At 44.1% G+C, this 12,337-nt stretch overlaps 1 protein-coding gene across 1 annotated transcript in view; it reads right to left on the bottom strand.

The window, feature by feature from the left end:
• The window catches only part of LOC138761919 (ectonucleoside triphosphate diphosphohydrolase 2-like), a 50,757-nt gene extending 47,372 nt beyond the window's left edge, over positions 1–3,385 (bottom strand). The window contains exon 1 of the mRNA XM_069934884.1: positions 2,893–3,385. Within this exon, the coding sequence (XP_069790985.1) occupies positions 2,893–3,318 (426 nt within the window). The 5' untranslated portion in view covers positions 3,319–3,385. The remainder of the gene's footprint in view (positions 1–2,892) is intronic.
• Between the last annotated feature and the right edge of the window lie 8,952 nt (positions 3,386–12,337).

The raw sequence follows: 12,337 nt of genomic DNA, 5'->3' as shown, positions 1-12,337 counted from the left end.
ACAGTCATACAGGCACAATAGGCCCTTCAGCCTATCATATCCATGACAACCATCAAGTACATATCAATACCATTTCCATATACTTGGCCTGCAGCCTTCTATACCATGTTTTCAAGATTCTTCCTAAATGTTGTGAAGTATCTGCCTTCACCATTCCCTCAGTCAGTGTGTTGCAGATTCCAGTCACCCTTCAAATGAAAACAAATCTTCTGAACTCCTCTAGCCCTCTTACTCCTCATCAGATCTGCATCTTCAAACATCTCTGCCCTGGGGAAATAGTAGGCCCTTTCAGGTGGACCCTCCGCCTTGAGGCCGGCGACAGGAGTGGATTTAAAACTGCGAACACACCTTTCAGATGGCAGCCTTAAAAGGCTGCTGCAGCATTGCCTGGTCCACCTGAAAGGGCCTATTCAAATCCAGAGGCACCTTATAGCACCTCCAGATCTGATGGAGGCGGGGCAACTGGTGCCGCAGCACCACCCATCATAAATATGTGGCATAGCAATGGCCATCTTCCCCACCCATAATCCCCACGCAAGTGGAACCACTCTGTGTTTCCCACAACAGTTCCATTGCTATGCCGCATTTTGAGCAGCAGAGAGTGGCCCCAGTGCAGGAGCGGCCAGCTGGGCTGTCACTGCCCGCATCAGCTGCCCCTGCCCTGACAGCCCCCGCAATCCTCCCCTCCCCAGTAGGGCGGGGGCTGTCAGGCAGCGTGGAGTTGGGCCGTGGGCTGATGGAGTCATCAGCCCGCCTCCAGGGTGCACATTCAGGTGCATCAGCAGAGCATGACGCTCCACTGATTATCCCTTCCGGAGGAGGGTTGGGATTGGCGCCTCGGAGGTACTTCTGCCACATTCAGGTGAGTATGTCTTTACCTGCAAGAGGGGAGATTATGCGGCTTTACAATTCAGGCCACCTGAAAGGGCCTAGTTTCTCACTGTCTTCACTATCCACACTCTGCCTAACTTTGTGAACCTCCATCAGCTCCCGCTACCCTAATGTAAACAAACCCAGCCTATCCCATCTCTCCTCATAACTGCAACCTTACACACTCCTCTTCATCCGAGTCTTACCATGTCCTTCCCAGACCACGAAGGCACAAACCACACACAATATTCAAGCTGTGGTCCAACCTGTGCATTTAAAGGTCAACCATAACCTTCCTGCTCTTATACCCTGTGTCTTGAAGGTAAGTATGACGCATGTTCTTCACTACCTTAGAAAAACAGCAGAGGAACAGCTCTCTCAACCCACCACTGACAATGATGCCAATCTAACTTTTCCCAGCTGCCTGCCCCTAGTCATTATCCCCATGTCTTCTGCCAATTCACAACATTGCTGCTTCACCACCTACTCGAGCAGCATATTCCAGGTACCCACCACTTACTGTGTATAAAAACAAACAAAAACCTCTCTATCCCCTCTAGTACTTGACATTTCCATCCTGGACTCTCTACTCTACCTAAGGCTCTCATCTCCCCTCCCCCATCCCCACTTCACACTCTTTGGAGCTCTCCCCCCTCCATGATCAAACAGGTTCTGCTTCACAGCCTCAGCCAGGTGGATTCTCCCCTTGCTCCATTTAAGAATCCCTCAACATGATTCATACCCTGGTTGGCATTGACACCCCACCTCTACTTCTGAATATTTTTAGCCATGGATATGAAGCACCCCATTCTCACCATTTTAAGCCCTGTTTTCTTTGCAGTTACTCAGCAAACTTGTTCATCATGCACAATGGGTGAAGTGTTGGTGTTTCTGTCAGCCAGCAGATCTGTTTCCATTGGATATGTTCCCAGTTCCTGCACTCCAACTCCTTTGCACATCTTAATCCTCTTTTCCATAATCAGGTATCTATCTCACTGTCCATGAAGCTCCAACTCTGTGCAATCTCAAGGGACCTAGCCACCAAAACTCAGGCTCTGAAGGATGAGAGATGACTTCATCGAAGTATATAAAATTATGAGGGGCTTAAATAGGGTGGACAGCCAGCACCTTCTTCCTGGGTGACAGGAGCAATATCAGATGACATCTGTTTAAGGTGAGTGGAGAAAAGTTTAGGGGAGATGTTAGTGGTAAGTTTATTACTTACACAGAGTGCATTGCTAATACAACAGGGGGATTCAAAAGACTCTTAGACCAAGGGTCTGAAGATGGACTTTCTTCCCGTGCTATCTGTAGACAGGGAGACTCCATCCTGAGATCGTCCCAGATGGGTGTAAGAGAATGGAAGAGAAGGTCAAGGGGAAATAAGTGGCTGAATGGGGGCAGGTCGAGACTTGCACGGCCAAATAATGTGATGTGACTCGTGCAGTCAGGCGGACTCCCAGACTGGAGGCAGGGTAGATCTAGTGCTCTACGTGAGTTCTGCTATTGAATGTGCAGGGCACTGCTTGGGTGGAGGGCGAGCAGCTGAGGGGGCTGCAGGGGAAGAACCAAGAGGGAAAGGACAGAATCAAGTGCTTTAAGGAGAGAGAGAGAGAGAGGTGCGGTGTGGGATGATGCGCGGGGAAATTTTATTTTAATTGTTCAATTGCAGGAAATTCCTGTCAAGCATTTAACTCTTCCGCAGACCGCGCCGCTCAGGGTGGCCAAGTGGAGAGCTGAAATACCAGCGCCCGGTCGCGGACTCTCAGCCCGTCTCCAGAGAGTTGATGCTAACCCACTGTGACCCAGCGGGGCCGCCGCGACTCCCCACACAGCCGGGAGAGCCGGCACCGCCCTAGGCTCCCCCACAAATCCCGTTCCCCCGATCTCTCTCTCCCCCCCCCCCAATCTTTCTTCCCTCTTCCCCCCCCCCCACACCACACAACTCCTTCTCCGCCCCCCTCCGAACTGCCCAAGTCGCCCCTCCCGGCTCCCAGCCCGCCGGCCAGGTGAGGTGCTCACCTTGTATGTCGGAGGTTCGGCCCGGTCCCGGGAGGTAGCGGCCAGCAGGATGATGCCGAGCAGTCCGAGAACGCCGAGCGCTACCGACAGGGCGAGCTGAGGCAGGCGGGCCATGTCGCAGCTGCTGGCGGCGCTGAAGTGGGGCTCCTGCCCGCTGCCGGCTGCCCCGCCCCGTGCCGCCCACTGCCAGCCTCCTCCCCGCAACCCGGCGTCGGCAGCGGGGAACCGGGCGCTGCAGTCCCACCGCCGGCAGCTGCTCTGACTGCACAAACCGCCCTGCACCTGGTCTTCAGAGAGAGACAGGACGAGGTCGGGGGGAGCGCTGCGCCGTTTCGGGGACAGGTCGGAGGTAGCGCTGCGCTGTTTCGGTGACAGGTTGGGGGTGGGGGGGTGTGGAAGGTGGAAGGGAACCCCGTCCCGTCCCATTCCATCCCATCCCGTCCCGGGACAGGGCTGGGGCAAAGCCGCGCTATCGGAATGGCAGGACTGAAGGAATACTGCTCTGTCAGACCAACTCTTGATGACGGGACCTTGTACACAGTGACCTGTCAGACAGACAAGCATGGAAAGTTTTGCATTGAGTCTCATAGCACAAGAATAGTTCCTTCAAAAACATTTTTTTCCCTTAAAATTGTAAATAATTTTCTCTAGGGGAACACAACTCTGCATTTCCGCATTCCATCGGCTGTGTCCTGAAGGGAGTCAGATTTCCAGGTAACTGCAATACATTTCCTGGCCACTGCCAATGCAACTTTAAGAAATTCTAATTGGTATTTGGACAACCTCATTTAGGTCTTTTGTCCACAATATTTCCTAGAAGGAACAATTCCAGACATTATGGCAATTGCTTCCCAATAATCTGGTTTAATAAAATTCTTAATTTCCCCCCCAAAACGTTCAGTTTAGAGCACGGCCAGGTAGAATGTAAAAAGGTACCTATTTCTTCCCTGCATCTAAAACATGTATCAGATATATTAGAATTTAATTTATGCAATTTCTGTGGGGTAAGATATAACTGATGCAAAAACTTATACTGCACCATGACATAGATTGGACTTATTATTAATACTATTAGTATTAATACTATTAGTATTATTAATACTAATATCCAAGTCTGATTCACATCTTTGGTTTAATTTATATAACTCCCACTTCGGGGTGCCCGATTGAAGTAGAAAGTACATTCTGATGTAAATTTATTTGTGATCCTCTTTAGAATCTCCATTTCACTGCATTCTAGTAAAATCATGGTTGGTCCTACTTCATCTGTAAAAAAAAAAACTCTTAATTGAACGTAGAAGATTATTATTATGGATGTATTTACTTTTTACTGTTCAAATGACATTAATTGTCCTTGAACACAGCAATTTTCTACATATCTGATCCCCTTATGGCATGCAGAATTAAATTATCCATAGTTAAAAGAATTAATCTATTTTGAATCAAGGGTGTTTTTGGAGTTTTTTTTCTTGATCCAATTAAATTGTTCAATTTGTGCCAAATATTCAGAATATGCTTTATTAATGATGCCTTCTTTCCAGCAGAAATAGTATCCCATCTTCTGCCACTCTCTCTCTCTCTGACTTTGTGCAGTTCATGAAGGCTTGTTTTTTCTGTCAAAGAGGGAAGTGACAAATTCCATCTGGGCCACCCAATAGTAATATTTGAAATTTGGGAGTTATAAACCTCCCATATGATATTTCCAAGTTCCTTTTTCCATGGAGATTCTGGCTGGCTTCCCTTTCCAAAGAAACTTTCTAATTAATTTATTCAAGTTTTGAAAAGGTTTCTGCGGTAATGGCATTGGAAGAGTCTGGAAAAGGTATTGTAAACATGGGAATATATTCATTTTGATACAATTCACTCTTCCAATCAATGTTATTGGGAGAGTTACCCATTTATTTAAATCTTCTTCAGCTCAAGGGGAGGTAATTCAATTTATAAAAGTATTTTTTTAATCATTATCTACTTTGATCCCCAAATACTTGATCCCATTTATTGGCCATCTAAATTGTGTATTTATTTTTACATTTGCATAATCCATGACTGTTAAAATTATAATTTCACTTTTATTCCAATTTATTTTGTACCCAGACAACCTCCCATAATCTTCCAATTGCAAATATAGTATTTGTAGAGAAGTTACAGGTTATTTCAGATATATTAATACAGCAGTTATGGATGGAATCCCCCCCCCCCCCCCCCCAGAGGACTGGAAGGCTGGTGGCAAAGCTCTGCATACCAAACTGCATGAGTTTTTCATGCTCTGCTGGGACCAAGGAAACCTGCCTCAGGACCTTTGTGATGCCATCATCATCACCCTGTACAAAAACAAAGGCAAGAAATCAGATTGCTCAAACTACAGGGGAATCACGCTGCTCTCCATTGCAGGCAAAATCTTCGCTAGGATTCTCCTTAATAGACTAATACCTAGTGTTGCCAAAAATGTCCTCCCAGAATCACAGTGTGGCTTTTGTGCAAACAGAGGAACTACTGACATGGTCTTTGCCCTCAGATAGCTCAAGAAAAGTGCAGAGAACAAAACAAAGGACTCTACATCACCTTTGTTGACCTCACCAAAGCCTTTGACACCATGAGCAGGAAAGGGCTTTGGCAAATACTAGAGCCCCTCAGATGCCCCCCCAAGTTCCTCAACATGGTTATTCAACTGCAGGAAAACCAACAAGATCGGGTCAGATACAGCAATGAATTCTCCGAACCCTTCTCCATTGACAACGGCGTGAAGCAAGGCTGCGTCCTTGCACCAACCCTCTTCACTATCTTCTTCAGCATGATGCTGAAACAAGCCATGAAAGACGTCAATAATGAAAACGCTGTTTACATTCGGTACCGCACGGATGGCAGTCTCTTCAATCTGAGGCGCCTTCAAGCTCACACCAAGACACAAGAGCAACTTGTCCGTAAACTACTCTTTGCAGATGCTGCTGCTTTAGTTGCCCATTCAGAGCCAGCTCTCCAGCGCATGACGTCCTGTTTTACGGAAACTGCCAAAATGTTTGGCCTGGAAGTCAGCCTGAAGAAAACTGAGGTCCTCCATCAGCCAGCTCCCCACCATGACTACCAGCCCCCCCACATCTCCATCGGGCACACAAAACTCAAAACGGTCAACCAGTTTACCTACCTCGGCTGCACCATTTCATCTGATGCAAGGATCGACAAAGAGATAGACAACAGACTCGCCAAGGCAAATAGCACCTTTGGAAGACTACACAAAAGAGTCTGGAAAAACAACCACCTGAAGAAACACACAAAGATCAGCGTGTACAGAGCCGTTGTCATACCCACGCTCCTGTTCGGCTCCAAATCATGGGTCCTTTACCGGCATCACCTACGGCTCCTAGAACACTTCCATCAGCACTGTCTCCGCTTCATCCTCAAAATTCATTGGAATGACTTCATCACCAACATCGAAGTACTCGAGCTGGCAGAGTCCGCAAGCATCAAATCCATGCTGCCGAAGACCCAACTCGCTGGGTGGGTCACGTCTCCAGAATGGAGGACCATCGCCTTCCCAAGATCGTGTTATATGGCGAGCTCTTCCTGGCCACCAAGACAGAGGTGCACCAAAGAAGAGGTACAAGGACTGCTTAAAGAAATCTCTTGGTGCTTGCCACATTGACCACCACCAGTGGGCTGATATCGCCTTCAACCATGCATCTTGGTGCCTCACAGTTCGGTGGGCAGCAACCTCCTTTGAAGAAGACTGCAGAGCCCACCTCACTGACAAAAGACAAAGGAGGAAAAACCCAACACCCAACCCCAACCAACCAATTTTCCCTTGCAACCGCTGCAACCATGCCTGCCTGTCCTGCATTGGACTTGTCAGTCATCAACGAGCCTGCAGCAGACGTGGACATACCCCTCCATAAATCTTTGTCTGCGAAGCCAAGCCAAAGAATACATCATCTGCAAAGAGACTGATCTTATTTTTATCTTGGTTCACTTTGAATCCTTTAATGTTTGGATCCCTTCAAATGGTTTCCACCAAAGGTTCTATAGCCAATACAAAGAGAGCCAGGGATAGTGGACATCCTTGTCTACTGGACCTAGATAGATGTCAAAGATATTTGACCATTGGTCACAACTCTCGACTTTGGTTCATTATATAGAGCTCGAATCCAATTTATAAAATTTTGACCCAATCCAAATCCCTCCTATACTTCAAATAAAAAGTCCCACTCCAATCTATCAAAGGCCTTTTCTGCATCCAGAGCAACTGCCACACTAAGTTCACCTCTTTTCTAGGCCAAATTAATTACACTAAACAGTCTTGTTGTGTATCTACTGACTGCCTTTTCTTCACAAATCCAATTTGGTCTTTATTTCTCAATTTAGGCAAAAGTTTTGCCAATCTATTTGCCAAGGCCTTGGCTAGTATTTTAGAGGCCAATTTCTTTGTTAAGTTTGGATTATATGAGGACATTTTCAATGGAACCCTTCTTTCTTATTATTGCTGTTGAGAAGGATTCAATTAAAGTGTGCGATCCAAACCCCTGATTCAATATCTCCATAAAAAGAGGCATTAATAAGCCCTTTAATCCTTTGTAAAATTCTGGTGGAAAGCCATCTTCACCAGGACACTTATTAAATATATAATGAATTCAGTGCCTCCTTTATTTCAAATTGAGTAAAGGGTGCATTCAATTCCATCTGCTCAGTCAGGCCAATTGTGAGAAGTAATCATCTATTTTGTTAACATCTCTTTGTGATTTTGATTTATATAGTTTAGAATAAAATGATTTAAAGGCCTCATTGATTTCCTATGGCTTATGAGAGATCCTATTGGTTTCTGTTTCAATTGGATTAATTGTACGAGAAATCTGTTCTGTTTTGAATTACCAATATAGGACTTTATGAGTGCTTACCCCCAGCTCGTAATATCTTTGTCTTGTTCTCATTATTACTTTTTCTATCTTATATGCTTGTAACATATTATATTTGAGCTTTTTAATCAATAATTACCCTTCATTTTTGTTTGGAGCTTCTCAACTGTTGATCCTTTTCCAAATAATATGTTTCTTTTTCTCTTTTTTCTACCTCCCTAGTGCATTTTTTAAAAAATTTCAAGGTATAACTAATAAGTTGGCCCCTTAAATAAGATTTTAGGGTATCCCATATAATAAATTTGTTGGCAATAGAATGATAGTTTTACAAAAGATTCCAATATGTCTCCTAATAAAATCACAGAATTCAGATATTCTCAATAGCATTAAATTGAAACTCTACCTATATATCATATCCTGCTTTATCAAGCAGAGCAATTGATAGCAATAGAGGCAAATTTTCTGACAGGCCCCTCACCTTATACTCAATTTCCATGATTCTATCCTGTAAATGTGCAGATAGTAAAAATAAATCTATCCTGGATTACTTACAATTTAAGAAAAAAATACAAACTGTTTTTGCAGGTATGGCTGCTATATTTGCAAATACAGGGTTGAATACTTAAGGCACTCGTACTATTTTTGAATTCTCTATCCCTTTTTCTCCCAATTTGAGATCTAGGTAGAAAAAAGAGTTGGACTTTCTGAAATGGATTCTCTCTCTCTCTCTCTCTCCCTCCCTCCCTCTGTCTTTTCTTTTTTTTTATCTCTTTATTACTTTTCTTTCAATTTCTATTTTATTATTGAGGGGTTTTCTTTTTTAAAAAATTTGGACAACCTGTATCAAAGATTCCTTTTCATTTATTGTATATATTTATGATAGCTAATTCTTGATACTTGTTTGACCATAAAACTAAAATAAAACATTAAAAAAAGACAGACCCTTCAATCCACCTTGTCCATACTGACCAAGAACCCACATAAAATAACCTCCTTTGCTCCACAGGTGAGAGGATGAAAATTTTAGGGAGACAATGGATAAGTTTTTATATACAGGGAGTAGTGGGTGGTGAAAGCTGATAAAATAGGGACATTTAAAAGAACCATAGACAAGGCATATGAATGCAAGAAAGGTGTGAGGTAATGAAGGATTAGATTCTGGAGTAGGTTTATATAGGGTGGCACAAGATCGTGGGCTGAAAGGCTTGTACTGTGCTGTAAAGTTCTTCACCTTATTGACCTGTGCTGCCACCTTCAAGGATTCTTGGGCTTGTTCTCCATGTCTGTGCAGCTCTGTCATATTTGGTATGCAAACACCATGAAAACACTGTGAGGAAAGAGTACAGTGCCAGGAGACTCCCTGTCTGATTGCCTTAAGGACTGTCAGTGGCTCCCATCTGACTGTTATCCCTTGTGTTGCTGGGACTGGAACAGAGGACCTTTGTTAAGAAATTAAACAAGAAAGTCTGTAGATGCTGGGATTGTTCAGTTCACAAAAGTGCTGGGTAAACTCAGCAGGTCACGCAGCAAACCATCTCTCTCGGGATACCTGACAGTGGCCAATCAGCCTACCAACATCTTTGAGAGGTAGAAGGGAAATGGAGCACCTGAATTTTGTGTGGTCACATGCAAACTCCACAAAGACAGCACCCAAGGTCAGGATTGAACCCTCATCTTTGATGGTATGAAGCCAGGGGAGCTGGTAAAGAACAAAAGTTCTACTGGATGTGCTGCTGTTTTTCACCAGCTGCCCTGATCCAGCTAACACATCTCAGGGATAAAGGCAATAGTTCGGCTGTTGACGGGAAAGGGGCTGTAAGAGGAGATGTGAACTGGTGTCAATACTGGAGTCAGAGTACATGGCTGACATTCTGAATGAGGACTTGAGATCAGTCTTCACCATGGAGGGAATTACTGCTAGAATTTCTGCAATATATGCAGGTGTATGTATGAGGAAGGTGACTGTACTATGAGTGGATCAGTCAGCTAGTTCGGCTGGGAGGAAAGGGGTAAAATCACTGTGGCCCTCGCCATGATTTCCCAGACATTGAGAACCCAGAGGGTTGGAAAATGTTGCACCCTTGTTCACAACTGGTGTCGAACAATTAATCTGGATGGGCTTCAAGAGGGCAACGAATATCATAAAGGATTCCCATCACCCTGGCCACAATCTCTTCTCACTGCTACCTGCAGGCAGAATGTACAGGAGCCTGAAGTCCAACACCTTGAGGTTCAACAACAGTTTCTTTCCGACATCTATCAAACTCTTGAGATCTCACTTGTTCCAATGGTTAGAGACTTGTTCAACATCATAAAAGGAATGTCTGCATTATTGCAAGTCACTTTGCATGAGGATAACTGAATATTTTTGTATCATTGTTCCGTTTTCATTCAATTAAATTTATTTTCATAGTCAGTTTACCCTTTGTGGTTGATAAACTCTCAGAATCAATGATCAGGAATGAAAGTAGCAGACAGATGGTCAACTATGAATTGATGACAGAAAGTGTAACTAACTTGATCAAACTTTCTGATGAAGTAATAGAGAAAGTTGATGAGCGAAGAATAGCTAATATCATATACAGGTACATGGGCTTCCAAAAGGCATTTGATAAACTGCAACATAATCTGTTTGTCATCAAGATTGAAGACCTGGAGTTTGCAGGAAGCAAAGTACTGGGAAAAAATGTTTTTGGGGCTGGAGCCATGTGTGCTATAGAATTTCATTTGAATCAATACTAGGATAATTGTTTTCTTTAATATAAATTCATATTAAATATTAATTATTAAAACATAATTAAATACACTATTAATAAATAACATCAACCAAAAGCCAAGAGAAGATCATCAAACTGGTGGAGAAGATCATTGGGGTCTCCCTTTCCTCGATAGATGACATTCACTGGGAGCTTGGCTTAAATAGTGCTCAAAGAATTATTGAGGATCTTTTTCATCGATTTTTGATCTGCTATCATCAGCGAGGAGGTACAGGAGCATCAATATAAGGACTGCCAGGCTGGGAAATAGCTGTTTCCTGCAGGCTATGGGATTAATGAACAGTATCCTGTAACCAAGTAAATTTTCCCAAAATATATACTGATTTTATGTGATATGTTCTTGTATTTATGTGATTTTTTTTTAATGTGCTTTGTGTTATGTGTATATCATGTGAGAGCACCATGGTCTGGAGAAACACATTTTCATCTGGTTGTATATGTATAGTCAGATGATAACAAGCTTGGGCACAATTTTCAAATCTGCAAGAGACCCGCATCTTGGAGGCATGAACTTTGAGAAGAACCTCACAGAGATACAGGCAGACTCAGAGAACAGAAGCAGAGGCAGTTTAATGCTGAAAACTGTGAAGGGGTCATTATGGTGTCAGATTGGGAAGAGGCAATATAATGAGGGCACCATAATAAAGGGTGCAATGAAAGCGATAGAGCAGGTTGAGTAAGTGGTTACAGTGCTGTGGACATGAGCAGTGAGATGCATTAAACTGGTTCCAGGTATGAGGGACTTTTGCGATGCAGTTGTGCTCCTGGGGATGCGATGGGATCAGATCTAGAAGATTCACAATCAGAAAATGTGTTATTTTTCAGCAGAATTACAGTGCAAATATTGTGATAAATTACATTTAAAAATAAATCAATTAGTGTGAAAGAAAAGAAGGTGAGGTAAAATATTTGGTTCATTGTCATTCAGAAATCTGATGGTGGAGGGGGAAGAAGCTGACCTTGTGCTGGTGGGTGCTTGTCTTCAGGCTCCTGTACTTCCTTCCCAATGGTAGCAGTATGAAGAAAACATGGCCTGGGTGGTGAGGGTCCTTGAGGATAGAGATTCTTCCTTCCTTGAGACACAGCCTCTTGTAGATGGAGTGGAGACTGATATCCATGATGGCACTGGCCAAGTTCACAGCTCTGCAGTTTATTCATGTCCTGTGTGTTGACACCACCATTCCAGAGAGTGATGCAATCAGTCAGAATGTTCCCCGTGATACACCAAGGGAAATTTGCAAGTCTTTGGTGAATTAGGGAATTTGAGCTGGAGTTGGATGAACTCCGGATTATTCGCGAGGCTGAGGGGGTGATAGACATGAGTTACAGGGATGCTACCACACCTAGAAGGCAGGAGGAAGGTAGATGGGTGACAGTCACTAGAGGGAAAGGGAACAGTGCAGGGAACCCCCGTGGCCATTCCGCTCAATAACACATTATTTTGGATACTGTTGGGCCTGGAAACAATCTAACAGGGTCAAGTCACAGCGATCAGGTCTCTGGCATGGATCTGGTCTTGTGGCAAGAAGGAAAGGGAGGAGAAAAGGCAAACTATTGTGATAGGGGATTCCATAGTTAGGGAGACAGGTAAGAGGTTCTGCAGATGAGATCAAGAATCTTGGATGGTATGTTGCCTCCCTGGTTCCATGATCTGCGATATCTCAGATCGAGTTCACACTATTCTCAGGAGGGAAGGTGAGCAGCAAGATGTCGTGGTCCATGTAGGGACCAAGGACATACGTAGGAAGGGTGAAGAGGTCCTGCAAAGAGTGCTCAGGGAGTAAGGCACTAGGTTGAAGGACAGGACCTCCAGAGTTGTGATCC

This window comes from Narcine bancroftii, chromosome 1 (genome assembly GCF_036971445.1).
Source record: "Narcine bancroftii isolate sNarBan1 chromosome 1, sNarBan1.hap1, whole genome shotgun sequence".
NCBI lineage: Eukaryota > Metazoa > Chordata > Chondrichthyes > Torpediniformes > Narcinidae > Narcine > Narcine bancroftii.
Note: the sequence above shows the minus strand (reverse complement) of the source record. Positions and strands in the feature narration are given on the sequence as shown.